This window comes from Podarcis pityusensis, assembly GCF_964106645.2.
Source record: "Podarcis pityusensis genome assembly, chromosome: 15".
Taxonomy (NCBI): domain Eukaryota; kingdom Metazoa; phylum Chordata; class Lepidosauria; order Squamata; family Lacertidae; genus Podarcis; species Podarcis pityusensis.
In genome coordinates, this window is record NC_138040.1 from 25817279 (window position 1) to 25840910 (window position 23632).

General features: G+C 45.2%; 3 protein-coding genes across 3 annotated transcripts in view; 2 read left to right on the top strand and 1 right to left on the bottom strand.

The window, feature by feature from the left end:
* The first annotated feature begins 60 nt into the window (after positions 1–60).
* On the top strand, positions 61–7697 carry NKAPD1 (NKAP domain containing 1). The gene is made up of 6 exons (XM_080983680.1): positions 61–238; positions 2101–2177; positions 2726–2826; positions 4865–5023; positions 5461–5514; positions 6765–7697. Exons 2-6 carry the CDS (start codon positions 2109–2111, stop codon positions 7279–7281), a joined length of 900 nt encoding a protein of 299 aa, XP_080839806.1. The 5' UTR covers positions 61–238; positions 2101–2108; the 3' UTR covers positions 7282–7697.
* Positions 7698–9890: 2193 nt separating this feature from the next.
* On the bottom strand, positions 9891–12722 carry TIMM8B (translocase of inner mitochondrial membrane 8 homolog B). Its single transcript, XM_080983746.1, has 2 exons — positions 12500–12722; positions 9891–10273 (listed from the first exon to the last, which is right to left on the bottom strand). The coding sequence occupies exons 1-2, from the start codon at positions 12584–12586 to the stop codon at positions 10106–10108; spliced, it is 255 nt and encodes an 84-aa protein (XP_080839872.1). The 5' UTR covers positions 12587–12722; the 3' UTR covers positions 9891–10105.
* Positions 12723–12739: 17 nt separating this feature from the next.
* BCO2 (beta-carotene oxygenase 2) overlaps positions 12740–23632 on the top strand; it is a 71487-nt gene continuing 60594 nt past the window's right edge. The window contains exons 1-2 of the mRNA XM_080983533.1: positions 12740–12907; positions 14830–14931. Of these exons, the coding sequence (XP_080839659.1) occupies positions 12847–12907; positions 14830–14931 (163 nt within the window). The 5' untranslated portion in view covers positions 12740–12846. The remainder of the gene's footprint in view (positions 12908–14829; positions 14932–23632) is intronic.

Consider the following 23632-nt stretch of genomic DNA (forward strand, 5'->3'; position numbering starts at 1 on the left):
CCCTCTCTTCCCCCGGCTCTTCTCGCCCCACGCCTTCCGGGTTCCGAGGCCTGACGAATCATCAGCTCGGGAGTCTGCCGCTTGCGTGGTCGAGGTCCCCGGAAGGAAGCGGGGGGGGGGGAGGGAAGGAATAAATAAGCGGTTTCCTTAGGAGGGAAAGCTCGGGACACGGGTGGTGAAGGAACGTGTGAATGGGTGCTCGGCTGTGACTCGTGGGCTGGCAAGGCTCGCTAACTAGGTGAGGGGGATGCTTGCTCTATTCTATTCCTGTCCAGGTCTCTCGGGGCGGGGGGGGGGGACATTCGTGGCTCCCTCCCTCCCTCCGCTCATCCTATTTTGTCCTCACAACAACCCCGTGAAGTAGGCCAGCTTCGGACACGATGCCTGGCCCAGTATGAGCTTCGTGCTGCCTGAGCGGGAATTTGAACCCGGGCCTGTTGAATGACGCCTGGGCTGGGCGGCGCGCCGTGCCCGCCTTGCAAGCGCCCATTAGCAAAGCTGGGGAAGCAGCGTCGACTTGGAAGAAAATCGCAGCAGCTTCGCCCTGCACGACCTCAGGATCAGATCCTTCTTTGGGCTAGTTAGTTGATCTGTAATAATCATTAATCTGAAATAATCATGGCCCATTTCTTTTGTAGTTGCAAATCATGGGTGAAAAATCTCTACAGCTGTTAAGAAACTTGGGTGCTGTTTTCGGCATGGGTTGGGGAACTGGCGGGGCCTCCAAAACTTCTTAATATTCATAAGAACAGAAGGGGATCCTGTTCACATAGTGAATGACCAACCCAATGGGCCTTGGGAAGCCCGAAAGCAGTATATAGCCGTAAAAGCACTTGTCTCACTTGTGAATCCTAGCAGCTGCTATTCATATACACTATATATTCATCATGACTGGTAGGCACTATTTGTATTTTGATGCTTCATAAATTTGTCCAGTTCCTCTTTATCCACGTTGATGGCCATAGTGTCTCTCGAGGCAGTAAATTTCCTGGTTTAATTATGTGCTGTGTATAAAACTATTCTGTCCTGAATAGTCTTATTATTCAGCTTGGGCAGCGGTCAAGGATAATGGGAGCTGTTCTTTCTGCATTTCTGATTCATGGGTATGACTCTAGAATTGGGTAAATGATTTGCACCAAGTTGTCTGGAATACTCAGGAGCATTTCAGAGGACAGAAGTGCTCCCAAAGCATGTGAGGAGAATGGTCAACCCCAGTGGTCCCTTGCTAAAAAAAAGTCATGCAGTGGATTCAAAGAACCAGCTTCATAACCCTTGCTCTTATTTGCATTTTGTTATCAAATGCACAATTTATTCTAAATATATAGCCGCCCTTCTCTCCACCCCCTACCTCCAAACTGCTAGCTGTTGCGTTTGACACAAGTAGGTTCCTGGGAGCTTGAGAATTTACATTGGTATAAGGAGTTCTTAGGGAAGAGAAATATGTCTTTATTTGGAATCTGCTGGATTGATTGCTTCTGTCAACAGGTGTCTTTTGTACAGGTACTGTAACAAGCTGGGATTACAGGCAAGACCTCTCCCTTACAGCAGGTTCTTCTAATATCAGTTCATTATATACAGTGAAGATACCAGGTAGCCTGACATCTGACTGGTTGATAGGGAATCAAATACTTATTTCACTCTCTGACTTTTGTCTTCTGGGTTTCCGGGGGGGTGGTTCCTGTTGTTATTCTGTCTCCCACAGCTACACTAAACATACTATTAAAATTATGAACTGGTCATTTCTTCGTCAGAGGGCAAACGGGCAAATTAAGCAGGGGATCAAATACTTTCCCCCCCTCACTGTAAATGCATGGATTTTATGTGGGTGAAATGTAGCCTCTTGTACAAAATTGACAGTCACATTCATTGCTTTGCTCATCTCTGCCTCTGACCTGGTCCATGACTGGGATGAGGCCCACAGAAGGTTCTGCATAAGGGAAAAAAGCCTCCCTGCATTCACTCTTAACTGCATCAGCAGTTACCATGTCTGTGATAAGGCTCTGTTATAAACAGCCATTGAGGAGGTTTTCAGAGTTTTGAGAAGGTATATACTTGTTGTTTATTGCTTATACTGTGTTTTATTTATTGTCTGCTTTTAAGGTTAAAGGATGTCCCGTGTCCCCTTGGGGAAAGTCCTCCTGCGAAATGTCATCCGTCACACTGATGCACATAACAAGGTATTGAGAAGTGTGTTTTGTAGCCCAAAACATCTCTTGGGATGTAGGATATAGCCTAGCTCCATCTTTGAGGGTGGAGGAAGTGCTGGTGTCAGATTCCCCTTCCATTTCACTGCAGCAGCTTCTGTGGCCCTGGTCCAACTGATGTTAGAGCTCCAACTCTCAGTAGGATCCATGGCCTTCAGAAAGGATATGTAGGCTTCGCAGTCCCTGAAGTGCCACTAAAAACAGCAATTAAACTATGCTAGCCCTAGAAACTGTGCTAGTCCTGTGAGACCTGTGGGTACAGGGCAGTATAGAAATTTAAATAACAACAACAGACACAGCTTTATCTCATTTTTCCCTCCGGGTATTTCTGGGGGGGGGGGGGGACACACAGAAAAAGCTGGCATTGGGGTACAAGACTGCTCCTCTGACCTGACAATAAGAGCCTTGTGGGGGGGTGCATTGCTGGTAGTTCCTCCTCCTACCAATGGGGTCATTCCTGTAGAAATGCAGCAATTTGGTGGGTACTTTCTTAAACTGATATATTTCTTTATGTACCTCAGATTCAAGAAGAGTCGGAAATGTGGAAAATTCGGGAAATGGAAAAGCAGAACAAAGACATTCAGTGGGGCAAGGAAAAGAGACTGCTTCCTGATTGTTCCAGGTGGGACTTGCATGTGTCAACAAGTGACGTTTCTGCTTTGCAGTGTTGCCAGTGCTGCATCTGTTGCAGCAATCCTTCACCACCACCAACTACTTTGTGACTCCTTACCCTGATCAGAAGTCTGTGCTTGTTTCAGTCAAGGTTTGGGAGTCAGGAGAAGCTTATCTGCACCCTCCCCTTCCTGTCCCCCACCAACTGATGATATGGCAGGAAGGGAAAGGTCCGGCAGCCTGACCCCAGCAGAACCATAGAGAAGGGAGGAACGGGGCTTCGCTTTATAAGCAGGAATGGGATATTTCTGCCCCCTTTCAGATTGTTGTTGGATTACCGTTTCTATTGTCCCTGTCCATTGGCCTGGCTGCCTGGGACTGGTGGGAGATGGACTCTAACAACATCTGGAGAGCCACAGGTTCCCCATCTGTGCTTGAAGGAGTTAGTGCCAAGGAAGGACAGCAGGGAAGTTCTATCTTAGCATAAATTGGCCAGTTTTAGAATCATAGTATTGTAGAGTTGGAAGGGACTCTGAGGATCATCTAATTCAACCCCCTGGAATGAAGAGCAGCTGTCTCATACAGGGATCGAACCTGCAACCTTGGCGTTATCAGACCACACTCTAACCAACTGAGCTATCTTGCCAAGGAATATCGTTTATGAACTTCATATTAGGGAGAAAGTGTACCATCTTTCTGTCAAAAATTCTACTCATATTGATCCAGAGCAGATTCTAATGTATAGTTAGCAGAGTAAAAACTTAAAACATGTTGCAGGATTCCCCCCAAAATAGACCAGAAGCAATTACTGTATTTTTTGCTCTATAAGACACACTTTTCCCCTCCTAAAAAGTAAGGGGAAATGTGTGTGCGTCTTATGGAGTGAATGCAGGCTGTGTTGCTTTCGCTGAAGCCAGGAGAGCAAGAGGGATTGGTGTGCACCGATCCCTCTTGCTCTCCTCACTTCGCTGGAGAGGTGCTGCGCAGCTTTCCCTCTGTGCGCAGTGCCCCTTCAGTGAAGCAGGAGGAGAAACGGAGCCCCTTCCGTTTCTCCTCCTGCTTTGCTGGAGAGGCGCTGAGCAGAGAGGGAGATAATATTTTTTTTCTTGTTCTCCTCTAAAACTAGGTGTGTCTTATGGAGCGAAAAATACGGTAATATTTCATCCAGCAGAGCTTTACTGCTACTGAAGGCAAATGAGCATAATGGTCAAAAATCCAATACATTCAGGATTGGCACCGTCCATAAGAAATTGAGTTGCAACAGACTTAACTTAAACGTACAAAACATAATAAGATGAAAACCTTAACACTAAGCATGCTATATACAGAACACCACACCAGAAGGAAAGAGAGATAGAAAGTGAAGCCCAGGTGCCTTCTGGCCTTATTATTATAGTCGGCATGACCTTTACATAAAGAGATAACAGAACCAGTTTAAGCCAGCTTCTCAGCTCTGAAGGAATAATCCAAATATTATGAACCTTCTGCTTGTTTCTAGGCAGAATAGAAATTTATTTGCCAGCTAGAACTTCTAGCTTGCACCAGTTTGTATCACACAGAGAAGCTTCCAGACCCCTCTTGAATTAATTAGAATAGGAAAGATCTCTACACGTCAGATCAATACTTTCTGTACCAAGAAATGCAAACTGACACTTTCTTTACTACAGGACTGTCTCCGGGAAACTTAGCACTAGTGGGACATTTCTCTCAATGCACCCTGACAAACCCAAACTCGGCTAAGTGTTTATAGGGCAACCAGGCTAAGAAACTGAGGGGCATACCATAGAATACATGATTTGCATGCAGGTTGTCTCTGGTTCAATCCCTGGCATCACCAGGTAGTGCTGGAAAAAAGTCCCCTGCCTGAAACCTTAGAGAACTGCTCCCAGTCAAAGTAGACAATACTGAATTAGATGGACCAATGGGGTGAACTTGGTATCCCATATTGTTTGGGGAGCTCCTTCTGAATGACCTTCTTTTTAGTCTCTTTTCATGGCTTGCCTTTTTACCTTTCGAAATGTACAAAGCCTGCTGTCTTTTGTCTGCAGCAGCCGGATGCGTAGCGATGGGTTTGATGAAGAGACCCAGCAGGCCAATTGGAAGGCAAGGAACTTGGCTCCTGTGTCAGTAGAGATGGAAGACGACCTCCGGCATGCCCGCTACTGGAACAAGAAGCTCTACGAATGTGAAGCAAACATGCCAGACAGGTCTGAATGTTTACCGATGTCGTTGATAAGAAGTCCATTCGTGCATGTGGTGCTTTCCCAAGAAAAAAATGAGTTCAGGTGACAGACCTCTGCCCCCAAGGTATTTTGCTTTCTAGATTTTGTTTGGCGGGGGTGAGGCAAGGTTATGAGAGAGGACATATTTTAGGCCTTCCGCCAATTGGGGGAATCCTAAAGTTGGAGGAATATCTTACAGTGACAATTTCTCTTCTCTTTTGAATCTGCAAAGCACATTTGTAGATTGAGGTACTGCAGCACTAAAGGGTACAGTTCCCTCCATCCCATGGCCTGCAGCCAGAAGTGGTGCAGTCCAACAAAGGTTGCATCATGTGATTTTTGCTGCCTGTGTCGCTTTGCTCTGTGGTTGCATAGCTTGTATGTTTGTGAACCTCTTAAGACAGCATGGTGTTCTCTTGCAGGTGGGGCCACAGTGGCTACAAAGAGCTGTATCCAGAAGAATTCGATACAGACAGGTAAAGCCAATAAGGTTGCTTGTAAAAAGGGTGGGGGTGGGAAAGTATGTTTGACCTTTTTAGACCTTCACACTAATCTCTGGCTCAATGTTGCCTGTACAAACCTCAAATGCACATGCTCCTTCCTTCCCTCTAGCACAGGAGTGAGGATTTCAGAAATCTATGCTGCTAATTCCGTGACCAGAATGTGGAGGAGTATCAGAAAGAATGGTTGAAATTTAATGACTATTTAGTTAAATACGTTAAGTTAAATTAATTGGAAATAGCTTGCAAGTACTAGATCGGCCTAGGATTTTATATAATCCTAGTGATGAATTAATATGTTTAATTCTGAATAGAAAAAAATAGAATGATGTTAAATGATTAAGTTTATAAGAACTATGATTTGGAAAACCGTTAAATGGATATGCAGTGAAACCCAACCAAGGGGAAGCGAGGAAGTCACTTACCAATGTTAATAAGTGTAATCTTAATAAGGTTATGATTTATGTTGGTTTGTTTGTTTATAATTTTGTGAAAATTAATTTAAAAAATTGAAGAAGAAATCTCTGCTTCTAAACTAAGCTGAACTCACATTACATCCAAACTTGAGAAAACTCTGGTTAAAGTCTGGTTTGTTCACACAAGCCAGGATGAAACCGTAGTATGTGTCCGGAGCTTGTTCTCCCAAGTTTGGATATAACAAGGAACTCTGGTTAGTTTAAACCGGTGGTGGTGGGGAACCTGTGTTGTTTGACTCCAATTTCCATAATCCCTGACAAATCAGCTCTGCAGACTGGGTTTGATGGGAGCTGGAGTCTTCTTCCCACTTTAAAAGCAGATGCAGATTGACTTATGGCTGTTCTAGAGAAGGAGACATGGTGTGCGCATGAGCCTTGTGGACATGTTTTATTTTTTGTATAACTTTTCATTTTAAATAAAATGCAAAAACTAAACTGTGTCCAAACTGAGATGGTTCCTTATTTCCATTACAAAACAAGTAAGGTGTGTATTTTCAGTGTTATACCTCTTATTCCAGGTGAAATTTAGCTCCTGCAGAAATTTGTCTTAAACGCATGGACTTCTGTATCCCAGACTGTGTTCTATGCATGGGTAACCATACCCCACAGCACACAGCCCTTGTGGAAGGTTGACCAAGGATGAAAACGCATCCTTAGAGCGAAAAAGATTAAGCCACCTCCACTTTAGAACATTGCTGATTATTCTTCAATATTATGCCTTAAACTTTTGTCCTCTTGGCTGTGTTGCAGTGACCGAGAGCAAGATGAACAAAACTCTGTGAACGGAAAAAGGAAGTCTCAGCCCAGCACGCAGTCTTCCCTCGAGCTGCCCAAAAGGAAAAAAGCCAAAAAGTCGCACAAGAAGAAGCGGAAAAAGAAATCTCATAAGAAGCGGAAGAAGAAGAAACAGGAGCAGCCAAGTGCCGCGGCAGATTCTTCCCAGGAGTCTGACTCATCGGAGAGAGGCGCCGGCAAGCGAAAGCGGAAGCGTCACAAAAAGGCCAAGAAGAGCTCTGCAAAGGCAGCCCCCTCTTCTTCCTCAGGGAAAGACAGTGACTCCAGCAAGGCCAGCAGCTGCCCCTCCAGCAGTTCTGAGGACAGTGAGCCAGATAAAAAGCAGGAGAAGCAGCCAAAGAAAAAGAGACGGAAACGCCACGTGTCTCTCTCAGAACGGTGTGCTGAAAGGGTGCAGGAGAAGCGCAGTAAGAGGAAGAACTGGAAAGTGGCTGCTGATGAGAATTCAGAGGACAGTTCTGATGAGGACTAGGGGAAAGGGACCAACACAGGGCAGGGCAGGGGCACTGACGTTCTGGGAGATTGGTCTCCAAGTGCTGCCCCCTTGGAACAAATGTAGTCTGGGCAACAGCTCTATGATCCAGACGCCGCAAACCTCAGTTACTTGCAGGGGGCTTCTTTCAGTTTCATGTAGGTCAGAAACTGGTCAGGAAATGAGAAGCTCCCAGCCCAAGGCTCATTTGTCCAGCCCAGGTTCAAACTTGAGTTTGTGACAATACAGAAACGTAACTCACAAAAGAGCTACTATTGGAGTCTGCATAGAACGGAACTGACCTTGGGTCCCCTTTGCCTTTTTTGAAAACCTAAAATCTATTTTTGATGGCCAATACCTAACATTGAATTGCAATAAACAATGAAGGAGATCAGACCCTCCTCAGGTTGCCAGCCTGTGTTTGGCATGTACCCATCTTATTTGCAAGGTTGATCAGATGGTGGCATACAAGATGTGTCATCAGGTCCAAAGGGCCAGGTGGAGACCAGCACAGGGCATGTGGCCGTCCTAGGTTCAAATAGGATCTACTGGGGTTCAGAGACAACTATCCAAACAACAAGCCACGGTAGATTTAAAGTAAGCCGCCTCTGCTAGCTGTTTTTTGGTCAAATGGAGGTTATAAGCATCCCACCCCCTGCAAGAGTACGCGTAATGCCATATCCTGTTCCTTCTGGTAAACTGGTTGTCAGCTTTGCTGGTATGTGTCCTAGCTGCCGGCCCTTTGGTTTTGCCAGCTCTTGCTGGAAAAAAATATATCTCGCTACCAGTCAGGGAATGACAGAGCAGATGGAGAGAGTGTTCCTGTTCTTACTTAACAAGAGAAGTGGTTTCTCAGGTTGATGGGAGACCAGCAGCATCTGAAGGGTCAGAGATGTCCCATCCATGGTGTAACTATGGTGTAACGGCTTGGCTTTCATGTAACTCCCTCCTACAGATCCACATGCCTTCTATGATTGATAGGAGGCAGCAGAAGACTTTCAGTAGTTTGCTGGAAGGCTGGCTTAGCTCATTCTACAGCTTAGGGGCTGCAAAGATGCACACTGGAGAAAGAACTTGGCAGTAGTTACCTCTGCCCTGCAGCTTATGCTGTCAAGAGGTAGAGTCTACACCATAAACCAAACATTGGTTCCCTCTTACCCAGACCCTGTAAGGAGGACTGAGACTATACATTAGTGGCTTCTTTGCATCCTCACCAATTTCCCACTGAAATTCCCACCACGCCTCTGGGGAAACCATGACTGTTACAGTACCTATAAAACTACTAAGTTTGTAGTGTAGGTAATTCATCATTCCCTCCTTTTTCTTAAAGTGGGCCATTGTAAACTCAAGGCACACAGGATTAACAAGCTGGTTAGAGTAAAGGGTTTTGGACCTTTCCCCTCTTTCCTTATCCTTAATGGTCACATCTTATCTTCTCACAGTAACATCCTGCTGGAACTCTTTTATAAGTCTCTTGATCTTTCTCCCTCCGCCCGGCCTCCCTGCACAAATACAATTGCCTGCCATCACCCCATATCTGGGGAATAGTGAACAGAATGCCACATGGTTCTGTCCTATGTTGTGGTACCAGTGCACAAAGCTTATTTTTTGAAAGTAGTTCTAATGTGTTGCTATAAAAAGCAAAGCAACTCAAGTTATTTTGACAAAACAACTTTTTTAATATGTGCAAGGTATCAGCATGAATAAATTCAGAGGGTCTGCAATAACAAACGATGTTGGTTTCACCCCTCAGCAGTCAAAATGAAGAGTCTTTATAATAGCATTTAAGATTTTATACACCATTGTAAACATGCACTGATGATTTTGGAGGTGGGGGAGATGAGACACTCTTAGATCGGAAAGGCATTGTGAAAGGGGTGGGCTTCAAAAATAAATCTGAAGAACAGCAACAGCACACTCACTATAAATGGAATTCCAACTTCTGGAGGGAGGATGGCAGAGTGAAGGATCTATACCTGTTACTGGCCTTTAAGTGCAAGCCAGGAAACCCTATGTTACATTTGCAGAACTTGCAGTCAGCACTCTGGCACAGATCTAGAAAGCTCTGTTTGAAAGCAGCTCTTTCCTCAAATGGCAGAACATGTGTTTTGCAGGGATAAAATATGCTGACTAGGTTCACAGGTGTTCATTAGAAGATAGTAATTTATTAAGAAATGTGCAATACAAATTGGCATGCTCATAGAATGGAACTGAAGCAGTATAAACTCCAAAAAAGAGAATGGGATTGCTGAATGGATTTTGACTGCAATCATTATCAGCAGCAGTAACTACTGTACAAATTAGTTTTGAGTTATAAAGCAACTTTCTGTTCTCTTATCAAATGGAGGAAGAAAGGGTACACAAGAGAGCCTATGTGAGCTATAAGATCCCTCAAAGAGGCTAATAAATAGGGAAACAAAAGACAGCTCCTTCGGCAATGAGTTTGCAAATGCTCCCCCCTCCCCATTTTTTCCTAAGATTTCCTGAAAACACTTCTACCTTTGAGAGAGAATTTTAAGAGCATGCTATTTAGTGTGAGGGTACATGTTATCCCTATTATCCTGCATTGGGAAGAAAGCAAAGCAGTTAAGTTTTTGCTACAGAGTCAATTTGTTTAGACAAGTCTTGATTTATTAGCTTGAAAGGAGCAAAGATTTTGTTCTACGTGACCCAGTCTAATGCCACTTAGGCATGAACAGTCACGTACAAATGGCTGTTCAAGCATTGCTGCATTGAGGTAGAACAACTGACAGAGTAGGGGTCCAGTGAAAGACCTGGATCTTGTTAAGTCCGTTGACCAAAGGGGACCTCCACCATGCGGTAGTCAGTGGCCTCCTTTCTGTATTATCTGTGCAAAGCGATTGGTGATGGACAGGGTTGTGTCTATGAAGCGGTTGACGCAGTTGGCGAGGCAAGTTTCTGTTCTGGAGTCCAGCTTGGAACCTGGCTTGTCAACACATTTTTCCCAGCAGACCTCCATAAAGTTGTGAACCTGGAGTAGGGAGTGGCAGAGAGAGATGAGAACGGATACAAGTATTAACAGCACTCCCCATTAGGACCAGCCTCTTTCAATTCCACTCACAACTTTCAACATGGCAAGTTTCCACTGCCCTCTGCGAAGAGGCCCCATTTCCCTCTCCAGCTTGGTGTGCATGTAGCAGATATCCCTGCAGTCTTGTTGAGCTTTTGATGGCACAACATAGCTACAGGGGAGACTCACACCCTCAGAAAGTGAATCTGGCTGTTTGGGTGATGTGTGGCATAGGCCCTTGTCTTGCCCATCTAAAAAAACCCACCCCTCCAAAAATTTGGGTTTAGTGGGTAAAGTAAGTGAAGCTTTAACACATATTCAAAAAACCAGGACATCTGAAACACCCCCAAATTTGAGAAATACATTCCAGGAGGAGTGATCTGTGCCTGAAAACCACATTTCCCACATAGACATCCATACAGCATGTACACGTGTAGCTAGTAATACTGAGGACAACGACACCCATACCTCAAAGTTACAGAAATCACAGCAACCAAGGTTCAATGAGTCCCACACACCCCAATAATAATTATAATAACACAGTGGTGCCTTGGTACTTGAACGGCTTGGCTCCCAAATGCTGCAAACCTGGAAGTGAGTGTTCCGGTTTGGAAACATTTTTCGGAAGCTGAACGTCTGAAGCAGCTTCCGTTGTTTCCGATTGAGTGCAGGAAGCTCCTGCAGCCAATTGGGAGCCGCGCCTTGGTTTTCGAACCATTTCGGGAGTCTAATGGATTAAGTTCGAGAACCAAGGTACCACTGTAATAATAATGGATATGCATACTCTTCAAAGCTCTGTTTATCATTTCTCAAGTATGGGTCAGTGGTAAAGCTTATGCGCTATGGAAAATGTCCCGTGTTCAATCCCTGGCTATTTTCCAGTGGAAAAGAAGAGGTAAGGCCCTGGAGAGCTGCTGCCAATCTGAGTGGACAATACAGGGCTAGATAGACAAATAGTCTAACTTGGTATAATATAGCTTCCTACATTCTTGGGAACTTTTGGTGTGAGAAACAGATCTCTGGTGGAGAAGCCTGGAACTGGCCATTTAGAAGCATCTGGGCATTTAAAAAAACCACTCCTCCATTTCTCACAGCAGAGCTGAAGCGAAGCTGTAGGAGATCAATCCCCACCCCAAACACACATCTGGGAGGAATTGTCTTTGACCTTGCCACAGTGGTGCAGCATGAGGCTATGTGCCAACAGCCCAATCCTATGCCTATCTACTCAGAAGCTAATCCCACTGAATTTAATGATGCTTCCCAATCTCGCATGCCTCAGAAGTAGTATTTGTGAGAAGGGGTTGCAATTCTAGCAGACCCCCCCCCCATGAGAAAGTGCCATGTCCAGCTTCTTGGGGTGACTGTCAGGGCAAAATAGACAATCAAAGGTCCTAAATGAATTCTGGGGAGGAGGTTTAAGGTATAAGAAGGGGCAGAAGGCTGGCAGGTGCAGCCATTTCAGAAAGCCCAGCCACCTGAAAAGCCTTCTAGGCAGAACAATACTGTAAAGTAAACTATAGCTCAGGTTTCTTAACAGGAGGGTGGATCCAGTCTGGATTCTCTTAATGGAAGCAGGTATAGTAAATAAGTGACGTTTGGAGAACAGGCACGGTGAACCTCAAGACTGAGGGTTCTCCAGGACTCTCTCTGGCCCTTTGGACCCTACAAGGCCCTACTTAAGTGCTTTCCTGGGCCATAAGGTGTCCTTGAACTGGGGCAATGTCTTTCACTTGCCTGGATAGAAAGGGGTGTGTGCAGAAACCTCTGGCTTTTGTATGGCTGCAAGGCAAATGCTACCGTGCAAAGTTATGAGTCACACCTATGGTGCCACACTGGTGTGAAGATCCCGGAAGCTTTCCCAGGGGAGAAGAGCTCAGAAAGGGCCTTACAAAGGAGCGGGGTGGGGTAAAGGGGCGTGCTATTAGGGATCTGTCAGACTCGCAGTTATGAGGGGAGAGAGGAGAGGGAATTACAATTAGGTCTGAGTCGTGGACACGCATGTGGATTCAGACGAGACAAAAAAGTTCGTAACACGGTTGCTCTGGGCGGGGTGTTCCATGGAGAAGAGGCCAGGTTCAAGCCCCCGCCCCACTCAGCCAGCCACTCCTCCTATTTCAACCTATTTCGCAGGGTTGTTGTACCTCCATGCACACACGCACGCACGCACACGTATCTCGCGGCATGTACCTGAGCGGCGAGGCGGGCGCGCTGCTCCTCGACGGCCACCAGGCGCTGCAGCTCCGAGACATCGGCCTCCCGCTCCGGGTCCTCCATGGCGGAGCCTCTGCCCCGCGGCCTCCCCGAACCGAGGTGCTACGAAAACCCCCCCTCGTAAGAAGGACGAAGGCAAAGGCGAGGACCACTCTCCCCACACCCACGCGCTCAAGGGGTCGACCGGAAGCGGCGCCTCTTCGACCGGAAGCGCAACGTCATGCTTCCGGTTCCGGGGCAGCGAGTGCCCTTGGGCCCTATCCCTCCCTCTCTCAGAGCGGGAGGGCACGACTAGGCAGAAGGGGGACGGCGAGCGGTGCAAGATGGCGGCGGGGCTGCTGATGCTGCGGGCGGGGCTGGGCAGATCCCACGGCGGGGGAGTCGGTGAGTGAGCGGAGGGGGACGGGGGGGGGCGGACCTGACTTGCCTTCTGCTTCGCAGGGACTCGCCCTTGTCTCTCCTCCCTGTCTAAACTGACATTTGAGAACGGAGGAATCCGCCTTATACGGAGTCCAGACCTTTGGTCGACGTAGCTCGGTACTGTCTGCACTGACTGGCAGCGGTGGCTTTCCAGGGTATCAGACCAGGGAGTCCTTTCCCTGCCTTGCCAGGGGGCGCTATGGAAGGGGTGAACTTGGGACCTTCTGCCTGCAAGGCGGGTGCTTTGCCCTTCCCCATAAGGTAGAGGGACATAGGATACTGCCTCGTCCTGAGTCAGACCTGTAGCCCAGCGCACTGTTGTCTGCACTGACTGGCAGCAAAGGCTCTCCAGGGTTTCAGGCAAAGGAGTCTTTTCTCAGTCCTACTCCGAGACGCTGTAGAGGATTTCATCTGGGAGCTTTTGCATTGCAGGGCACGAGTGGTTCTGCCACTGAGCACCCCCCCCAAAAAAAGCCATTTTTGGACAAAATAATATATATTGGTACTGGTGGTTCCTTGCTTGTTTCTCCTCCACTGCTGTCCCAGTGGTATTCGTCCCTGTGGCCGGGATGCTTTTCCTTTCAGGTCTTCTTTCCTAGCTGCAACTTTTGTCTGCTGCTTGCTGTGTTGCATGGAGCTGTAGCGTTATCCTTTTGAAGGTGACTCTCTTTTGAAGCAAGAGGCAAGCTTTGGGGTTCCTTATATGAGATACCTGGTTTTCTTGCTCCCTTCTTAGGAAAGGCTTCTTTATCATTGTGGTCCTTAGGTATTTGCTAATGTCAAACTAATTTGCTTTGGTAGCTGCATTTTCCTTTCCTTTCTCTTCACTCTATACCTGCTAACCTTCCAGCTGTTGCTCACAAGCAACTTACTCTGCACACCTTTCTGCTTCAAGAATTTTGTTGGGGTGGTGAAAGGAGCATGTTTTAATAATTAGAATAGAGACAGATATTTCTCCTATGTTAGTAAAATCCATTTTTACTAAAATGTGTTTTGTGTGAAAGACAGACACAATTTTGTGCAGATCAGAACAATGCAGCTTGTTCTTTCAGATGTGGAAGAGCAACATTTAATTACCAATTGTAAATCTACACACACACACACAGTTCTAATAACACATGCAAGTCATCAACTTGCAATACATGTTTGCCCTGAGACATAGAAAATATTAACCAGGCTAGGTATCGCCGCTGCCATCGCAAACCCTTGGTCACGTACACTTTGGGATGTTGTGCAGCAGCCTCTGAGATTATGCACTGCCCTGTAACATGTGACCTAAGAGCTAGCATGTGAGTGGAGAAGAGGGTAGTTTACCTTTCTTTGCAAAGAAATAAAAGCATTGAAAGGGGACATGCATTGACCTAACTGTTCTCTCTTTTGCTCACACTGCTACCTACCCATACCTCTTTGTTTGTGCAATATATGGAAATGTAGGTTTGCACAATATGATTTTGGAATGCATCCAAAATTCCAGTGAAGCATATCTGGAGGACATCTTGTCCATCTGTTATCCAGCATCCCATCTGTACTAACTTATGGGCTGCTTCACACATGCATGTTCATAACTTCAACCTGGGAGGCCTGGGACCCCCTTTTGTTGCCATGTGAGGCGGTATCTGGAGGATTCTTATATATTGATACCACACTGACTTCTTGTATCACCTGTCTGTAGATTCTCATAGTGGATTTTCTTGTCATTCAGTGGCTGGAAGAGCTGTATCTCTTTTCAGTTTCCTTTGTTCCTAAGAGCTTCCCTTCCAAAGTCTTTTTTTTTTTAATATTAGCACGTCATTAGTACTTATTATTGCATGCATAAGCACTTTACTCAAGTCTGAGGATTAAAGTCCACTTCCACCTTGGGTGAAATTTGCCTGTTCTACCCACAGTTCTCCTGAACAAGATTGTCTTCACCAGACCAGCTGTTTGTGTTGCAACTGACAAGCGCCATCCTCTGACATGTAAAATCCACACATCCCCCAGGAGTTTAGGTAGGTCTTTCTTGGATTCCTTTACCGTGCTTTTGTTTCATGTGGCCATGCAAAATAGTTCGTGTGTTTTCTCTCTCTGTAGTTATGACAGTCATCCTCAACTTGGCAAGCTAAAGCTGGAGACAAGTTAGGAAGAATTTGCTTTCTGTAGTTCAGCAAGTGGTAAATGAAATCATTTTAATGACAAATTATTGTCATTGACAGTGCTTTCAGTAACAAATTACTGTTTTTGAATTTATTTCACTCTTCCCAGAAGGCTTGGGGAAGATCCTAGGATTATAAAAATAAGTTTTAGATTAATAATTATGAAAAACCCGATTCCTTTAAGTTACGGAGCTAAAGCTTCTAGACTTTATGGTTGCAGAGGAGTACCTGGGAGTGTGCTGGGAGTGTCTGAAAAGCCAGAAAGTTGGGAAGAGAGGTCAACTTGGTGGAATTTCAGTTCTCAGCATTCCTTTGTCTCCTGCCTGAACCATGCTGGTTCCATCCTACACACTTCAGGCTTGCACCCAAACAATGCCTGCTGTTTTTCTCTCTCCTACTTTCCCAATTTATTTATTTTTTCAGAAATGTATATGTTGCAAAGCTGTGTGTTTACATCCCGGTACAGAAGATGTGCACTCATTTTATGCAGTTTGCTTTATTTGCATCCTTTTATTCTGAACTTGAATGATGTGGTGAACAATCTTGGGACATTGAATTGCATCCTTGAATGTAGTGGAGTCTCAGGCTGCTCATATAATGGACAGTCGTGATCATCTGCAAAACAGGAATCTGTTCTCTTGGGTTGAGGAAGAAACACTATTTTGCTCTCCTGCTTGCCATGCAACCTCCTTCTGTTCCATAACGGTACATAGACAATTATGTACTTTGCTGCCTCTGGCCTGTTTTAAATAGGACAACTAATTGGATGTTTAGTTTCCTAGTCTGTTGGAATTCATGGGAACTACACAACAGCCTTGCAGTAGACGAGCCTACAATTAAGAATGCATTTGGGTGCAGTTTTTTTAGAGGCTGGCTGAGGCCCCATGTGGTGTAGAGCGCGTGGTAACTAGATCTAAGCTGTTTCACTCAAAGGTGTTCTCTTCTAGAGGTTTTTTAGCACTGACTAGTGCTCCTGTCCCAAATGCATTGCATAAAAGTAAGCCATTTCGGAGTCTGTGTTGTTGTGTAACTACTTTCATGTAATATATCTTGAAATAGGTTCCTTAAAAGTAATCCAGCAAGGATGGATGAAAGCAGAACAGTTGTCCACTTACAACTCTCCTTGAAAACTTAGCACCTTAGCGCAACCTGCAGATGTTTGTTAATACTCTCAGAGTCAAAACTTGTGCTTTAAAGATGTAGGTGTGATGGAAAAATACACTTGTGCCGTATCTTCGACCATCTGCCTTTGTAATTAAGCACTCTTGCTTTTGACATGTGCCAATTCAACTTTTCACAGTGGATGATCCTCTCCACAGTTAGTCTTGAATGAAGCTGGTGTTTTCCCTGGTGTGTAATAGTTCTTTTCTAGTCCATATATAGTAGTTGTGGCACTAGTTGTGTTGTCTGTTGCATCTGCTGAGTTCCTGCAGTTTGTATGCAGAATTTTAAATAGAATCTGGTGTTCTGGCTCACAACTTGGATTTTTGGAAATTTCGTCTCTTGCCGTACCAGGTTTTTTAAAAGCAAGTTTCTAGTCCTTGTGGCCGTGGAGATATGCTTGGGTGCACCCAGGTTGTGTGTGCAAAAGCTTCAATATTCAGGGGGTCAGGCTTATGTACTCCCCTCTCCCAAGACTACCTGCCCCTCCTTTCTCAGCTCCAGTCATATTCTTCTTCCAAGACACACTCAACCATCCCTCTGTCACCTGTAGATTTACTTCTGCCACCAACTTGCTACATCTCCACAAAAAAGAAGGTATGCAAATATCCACTGTTCAGTTCAGAATAATGCATGCAAATGATTGATAAGCAAATCTGCATAAATGATGTTTGGGCTCCTGATTTGGTTGTGGGAGGCTGGGAGAAAGGTTCTTTTGTGCCATCAAATTGTTGTTTATATTCTTCTACCTTGTGAGCCACTTTGGGCACAATTGTGTGTAAAAGTGGCATACAAATAATCAGATGAATATATTAAAATATACGATTTCTACGCATCTTGAAGGGCCGGAAGAGAAGACAAAAAAGTCTTTACCCTTCCACCCAAATCAGTGTAACATTGGTAGCAAACTGCCTCCATGTGTGATTGATGCTGGGAATCAATGAAAAAATTCCATATTTTTTGTAAGAGTCCTGTCGGAGGCAAGGTTTTTTGTGCTTTTTTCTGGGGTTATGTGGCCTGGTTACCTCCTTTTCCTTGCCATCTGTTTGACCTCAGATCTGGGACAATACTTCAGTTCTGCCAACATTAATCAGTTACCATTTCCTCTTTGGAGGCTCAACTGATATGATCGTTGGCATGAAGAAGCCAACTGTTGTTGAATTTCAGGAACCCTTCGGGGAATGGGGGAGACCTATAAACCCAACTAGCTTGCATTGATTTGTTGACAAATGCTGAATCATTAAAGGTACCCTTTATTCATTCCCAGCTCTCAAGCAGCTGTTCCTGGAGATTATTAACAGTGCTTCTTTTCTCCCTGTAGCTGGTTCCAAGGCTGCCTCTCTGCACTGGACAGGTGAGCGAGCAGTCAGTGTCCTCCTGCTTGGGCTCCTGCCTGCAGCTTACCTGTATCCTGGACCAGCCATGGACTACTCGCTGGCTGCCACTCTCACACTCCACGGTCACTGGTGAGTAAGGAGGGAAGCAACCCAACCGGGATTAATTCCTGCTGCCTCTCCTGCTCAGTTCAGAACCCTGGATTGCAGTGGGGTCCAGAGGCTGGTTTCTCTGTGCTGTTTTGACTCTGTAGCCCTGGAACTTGCTTCATCCCATCATTCCTTCTGAGATCTGGACATCTTTCAAGCATGGTAGCAAGTTCATGAGAGGCTCAGGTGGCCTCATTGGCATGAAGTGCCACCTTCAACCAGCTTCAGCTGGTGGCCCAGCCGCAGCCCTATCTGGTCAGGGATAACCTAACTTCTGTCGTTTATGTTCTAGGTTACCTCTAGGTTAGATTACTGTAAGACGTTCTACACAGGGCTGCCTCTGAAGGCAGTTCAGAAACTCTGCTGGTGCAGAATTCAGTAACCAGGCAGCTCACTGGGCAAGATGGTTTGAGTGTATAACACCAAACCTGGCCTGACTGCACTGGCTGCCAGTTAGTTTCCCAGCCCAATTCACAGTTCTGGTTTTGACCTATAAAGCCTTAAACGGCTCAGGAATGCAATATCTCAAGGACTGCCTCTCCTCATATGAACTGATCAGGACTCTGAGATTATCCTCTGAGGCCCTTCTTCATGTGCCTCCTTCAGGAGAGGTTCTGAGGGTGGCAACATGAGAATGGGCCTTTTCTGTAGTGGCTCCCCATTTGTGGAATGCTCTCACCTGGGAGCCTTTGTCACATCTCTTTTGACTCCAGGCAAAAATGTTTCTCAATAGCCTTTGGCTGATAATATTCTATGGCCCTTTTAAATATGTTTGTAGGAGAGGGATTACAGTATTGCCTTCTTTTTGTTTTGTTGTGTATTTTTATCTTGCGAACCTCCCTGTGATCTTCAGATGAAGGGTGGTATACAAATTTAATAAATAAACAAGAAATAAATAGAGTGTGAAAGGGTTGGGGGAGATTCTTGGCTTGCCACATTGCTCAGCTAAAGATGAGTCTGTAAACAATAGCAGGGGTTGCTGTAACCGAGGGAGCTGCCTCTTCCATAGAGATGCGCAGGGACCTCTGTGCTTTATTTCTGGCATGGGGAGTCTGCCGCTCTGCAGATCTTGTTGGGCTCCCATCAGTCCCAGTCAGCAAGGCCATTGGTCAGGGATAATGGGAGTTGTAGTCCCAAGAGCATCCGGAGGCACCAGGTCCCCCAGCCTTGCAACGTTTGAACCTACTTTTCAGTAAAATTGTTTTAAATTTGTTGCATTGGGATTGGTCCAGCCTCTGAATGCCAGATGCTGGACAAGCAAGCAAGAAGTGTTCAAGCCCCACGTTGGACGAAAGATTCCTGCATTTGCAGGGGGGTTGGACTAGATGACCCTCATGGCCCCTTCCAGTTCTATGATCTTTCCCCATGCTCTGCTTGTAGGCTTCCCAGGAGCACCTGGCTGACCACCGCTGGAGGCAGAAGCTTTTAGTCAATTCTTACGGCTTCTCACTTTTGCTCTCTGCCTTTTCCACATGCTGTCCTAGAAATTTACTCTCCCTTCCTGGGCTTTTTACAAGCCTTTAGAAGCATTTTACAATTACAGTTTACAAGCATTCCCAGGAATATGCCAGAGGTTTATCCATGTCTGTTGTTTGACTTAACGCTAGAGGGCAGTGTGGAACTTCAGAGACCCAGTTTGGTCCTGAAAATATGTAACTTGCCAGTGAAACAATGTAAGAATAACAGTTTCTTAGAAATGGCCATCCCCAGCCAGCAGTACAGCAGAGGCAGCTATTATCTCCCAAAGGTCCTCCCCTCTCCCCCCACAACCCAAAAAAATTATTTGCCATCAGAGGGAGAGAAGAGCAGAGACTACACACACTTTTCTGGGGAGGGCATTTCACAGGTGGGGAGCCAGCAGTGGAAAAGCCTTGCTTTAATAGTAAACCTCCTTAATTTCAGAAGGCCACCTGGAAGTGGTCCTTTGATATGTCTTCATCCAGGCAGATTCCTATTGAGACAGGAGGTCCGTCAGGTATCGCATTATGTCTTTGTAGGTCAACATCAGCATTTTGAACTGCACCCAGAAGCCAACTAGTTAATCGGCAAACTGACTGTTTGTTTTTTAAATGTTTATTAGAAATTTGCAACAACAACAAAAAGCTCTTAAGAGTTTACAAGATTACAAACATTATAGATTGATTATAGAACGTTTATGTAATATAAAGAGGAGAAACAGGAAAGGGAGGGACCCATAAAAGACTAAACAAAAAGCCGTTCATACAGTAGCTCAACAGATTTAAGGTATGTTCATTACAGAGCAAAAATTTTACTCAGAGAAGAAAACATACCATAGACACTTGATACACAGGATACATCAGAGGAAGACCTTGAGAGTGAGGGTGGCTGTTCGTCTCTTGCAAGATAAGGCACCTGAATTCTGGAACGGGTTGCTGGTAATGGAACCTGTTACTGTGGAGGAGGAGCTTTTTTGTTTTCTTGTTAAAAACTCTTGTCGGTGTTTATCTCAAGCTCAGCACTCTCTGCACTTTGACTGCGCTCCCCTTTGTTTTCAGATTCTACATGCGTAGATGAGTCGAAAAAGCCCGGTACACAGTTTTTCATGGCTCTCTAGTGGCTGTGGTGGCTCATTGACCAGAAGCAATGTACAGTGGTACCTCAGGTTAAGAACTTAATTCGTTCTAGAGGTCTGTTCTTAACCTGAAACTGTTCTTAACCTGAAGCACCACTTTAGCTAATGGGGCCTCCTCCTGCTGCCGTGCCACCACCACACAATTTCTGTTCTCATCCAGAAGCAAAGTTCTTAACCCGAGGTACTATTTCTGGGTTAGCAGAGTCTCTAACCTGAAGCGTATGTAACCCGAGGTACCACTGTATTTAGCATTAACTCTGGAAGTGTAAACTCGATTCTGACCAAACTAATCCTCCCAGAACAAAATATACATTAGGAGGCTTTGTATTGTGTCCTAGGCATCTTATTTTTTTTTAACTCGTCTACGCATGTAGTATCTGAAAACAAAGGGATGCGTTGGGTGCCAGATGTGAAATATATTGGCATTATTTTCAGCTCTTCTACCCCACTACCTAGTCCAGCATTCAGTTTCCATAGCAGCTAACCAGATGCTGCTGAAAAGCCTATAAGCGCAACAGCACACTCATAACCCCCAAGAGCTGGCATTCATAGACATATTTATTATACCGGAGGCTGTATTCTGTGTGGGTTTGTCTAATCCCCTTCTTAAAGGCATCCAAGATCAGTGATACCAACCTTAACCTTCTGCTGAATTGGTAATTCCTGAAATAATACTGCAGTCTTGGAATGCCTGGCTTATGAATTCTTGGCAGCTGATTAAAGGTGCCAGGGCTGTGTTCTGCTGTACTTTTTGCTGACAGTGCTGTTTGTTGTGCCCATAGGCAACATGTCTGCAAGAGCTGCTGTAATACTCCTTGGCACTCCTCCATAGGCTTGTTGCATAGTGATTGGTTAAATGCGATGTTCATAAAATACCTTTCTGCTTCTGTAATACAATCAGTCATTCAGCACAACCTATGCTCCTTCTGACTTGCTTAATAATGCTATCTGGATAATTCGTGAAAGCAGTTGTGGTCCTCAGTTCCATCAAGGTTAGATTTTGAGCTTTTATCTTTCCCACTGATACATTTCACACCTGATCTCAGCAATGATAACTGTCCAATTAAGAAGGCAAATAATGTTTTTTTGCGGAAATGGAAAGGGGTTGATCTTTGATGAAGGCCGCCAGCACCCCTCTAAGGGGTGTGTCAAATGACCAAAAGGGATGTTGCTTTGGGGATCAGCCAATCCCTATGGAAAATGCCCTAGAAAACATTTGAAACTATGTTGGGTTGAATCGTCTTCATTTTTATCTTTTTCTTCTTCTTCCTTGTTAGGGGCCTTGGGCAAATAGTAACTGACTACGTCCATGGAGAGACATCTATTAAACTGGCCAACACTGGCCTCTACATGCTCTCAGCGCTCACCTTTGCTGGCCTCTGCTACTTCAATTACCACGATGTGGGCATCTGCAGGGCCGTGGGCATGCTGTGGAGCCTCTGAGGCACAATACGTCATCTACCGGCAACATTCAACGATTGTTCACCTCTGCCTCTGCTTCATTGTATTATTGCCGAGTCATTGAATGAGGGAGAAATAGCAACAGGGGGTCCCACGCTGCATATAGCAGAATGACTCGGGGAAAGAGGCATCCAAATAGCCATTCATCAAATTGTGGGGATCTCTCGCTGAGAAAAGAGCTAGGCTAGAGAGCTCACAAAGTTTTGGTGTTAATGCAAAGGGCAAACTTGTAGTGATTGTAGTGGCAGCCTTTTTTTGTATGGCTGACCCTTTCCCCTGTCAAATGGCAGCTTGGTTTCAACAGGTGCAGCAGAACTGGTCTTGAATTCCAGTCACTTGGGGGTTTTTTGGTCCTGATATTGCAATTAGTGGATTATGTACACGGCATCTTGCATAGTGCTCAGGCTGGGCCCTAAGCAGTTGCTGTGCAAAAGGGAATTTTTCTTTTTTTTGTTTAATTGATGTACAATAAAGAATTTACAGAACCCTCAGCTGTTTGATTCTGAAGTCTCTTTCTTTGGAAATCCTTTCCAGTTGTTTCTGATGTTGCTTAGCTTTTTAAAAAACCCACAATCCCTTTAAAAGATAACAGCACACTGTGTCCTCTCCTACTACTACCAAGGCAGTTAACACTTTAAATAAAACAGTTAAAATTTTATTTGGAAGATAAACCAATGAATGCTTTAGTTGATTGATTGGGGTTGTGTGCTAAGAACTCCTTTTGTTTTTTTGTTCTTCTGAGTTGATAGAATGAGAATTTAAAAAGAAGATACCAAAGGTGGTAGCTTATGTTGTAAATTGCCTCTCACTCCCTTTTATCCCCCAAATCCACCTGTATTGAGGTTTGGAATTGGGCATTCATTGCAATGGACAGTTAAGATTAAAACAATAATAAAAATATAGTAGAATTTCAGATAACTTGTTCTCAAACTGTTAAGGTCAAAAGCAACACTTTTTATTGAGCCCAACAGTGAGTAGGGATCCAGTCCAACGGGCACAGTGCTGTTTGCAGTGATATATTAAGAAACATGTTTTAACGAGTCAGACAATTGCGCCACCAAGCACGGTATTGGCTGCTTTTGACCGGCTGCGACTTCTGCAGCTCTGAAGCAGAGAGGGATGTCTTTTTCCCCCTTGTTGCCCAAGAAACGCTAAGGGGAGAGCCCTGTAACTTTTGCTGAGCATGCGCTGCAGCACTGAGCTATGGCCTCTCACTTGGGAAAATTGCTCAAATAAAGGTAAAGGACCCCTGGACAGTTAAGTCCAGTCAAAGGTGACGGGTTGCGGCACTCATCTCACTTTCAGGCCGAGGGAGCTGGCTTTTGTCCACAGGCAGCTTTCCAGGTCGTGGCCAGCATGACTAAACCGCTTCTGACACAACGGGACACTGACAAGTGCCAGAGCACATGGAAACGCCGCTGCAGCAGTACTTATTTATCTACTTGCACTAGTGTGCTTTCAAACTGCTAGGTTGGGAAGAGCTGGGACAGAGCAACGGGAGCTCACTCTGTTGCAGTGATTCGAACTGCCGACCTTTTTATCAGCAAGCCCAAGAGCAGGCATAGGCAAACTCAGCCCTTCAGATGTTTTGGGACTACAACTCCCATCATCCCTAGCTAACAGGACCAGTGGTCAGGGATGATAGGAGTTGTAGTCCCAAGACATCTGGAGGGCCGAGTTTGCCTATGTCTGCCCAAGAGGCTCAGCGGTTTTGACCACAGCGCCACTCACATCCCTAATTGCCCAAATATTCCTTAATTAGCTGACTAAGCTCTTCTTTAGCAACATTTGAAGTATATGGAAAAAGAAGACCTTGGCTCAAGTTCCCTGCTTCATGTTTTCAGACACCTTCAAATGT

Excerpts from the sequence above, each read along its gene's own strand:
- TIMM8B (XM_080983746.1), bottom strand. The coding sequence starts at position 12,586 with ATGGAGGACCCGGAGCGGGAGGCCGATGTCTCGGAGCTGCAGCGCCTG. Across the intron at positions 10,274-12,499 it reads GCGCCCGCCTCGCCGCTCAG|GTTCACAACTTTATGGAGGT; the intron begins GTACATGCCGCG and ends TCCCTACTCCAG.
- NKAPD1 (XM_080983680.1), top strand. The coding sequence starts at position 2,109 with ATGTCCCGTGTCCCCTTGGGGAAAGTCCTCCTGCGAAATGTCATCCGT. Across the intron at positions 2,178-2,725 it reads ACACTGATGCACATAACAAG|ATTCAAGAAGAGTCGGAAAT; the intron begins GTATTGAGAAGT and ends TATGTACCTCAG. Across the intron at positions 5,024-5,460 it reads GAAGCAAACATGCCAGACAG|GTGGGGCCACAGTGGCTACA; the intron begins GTCTGAATGTTT and ends GTTCTCTTGCAG.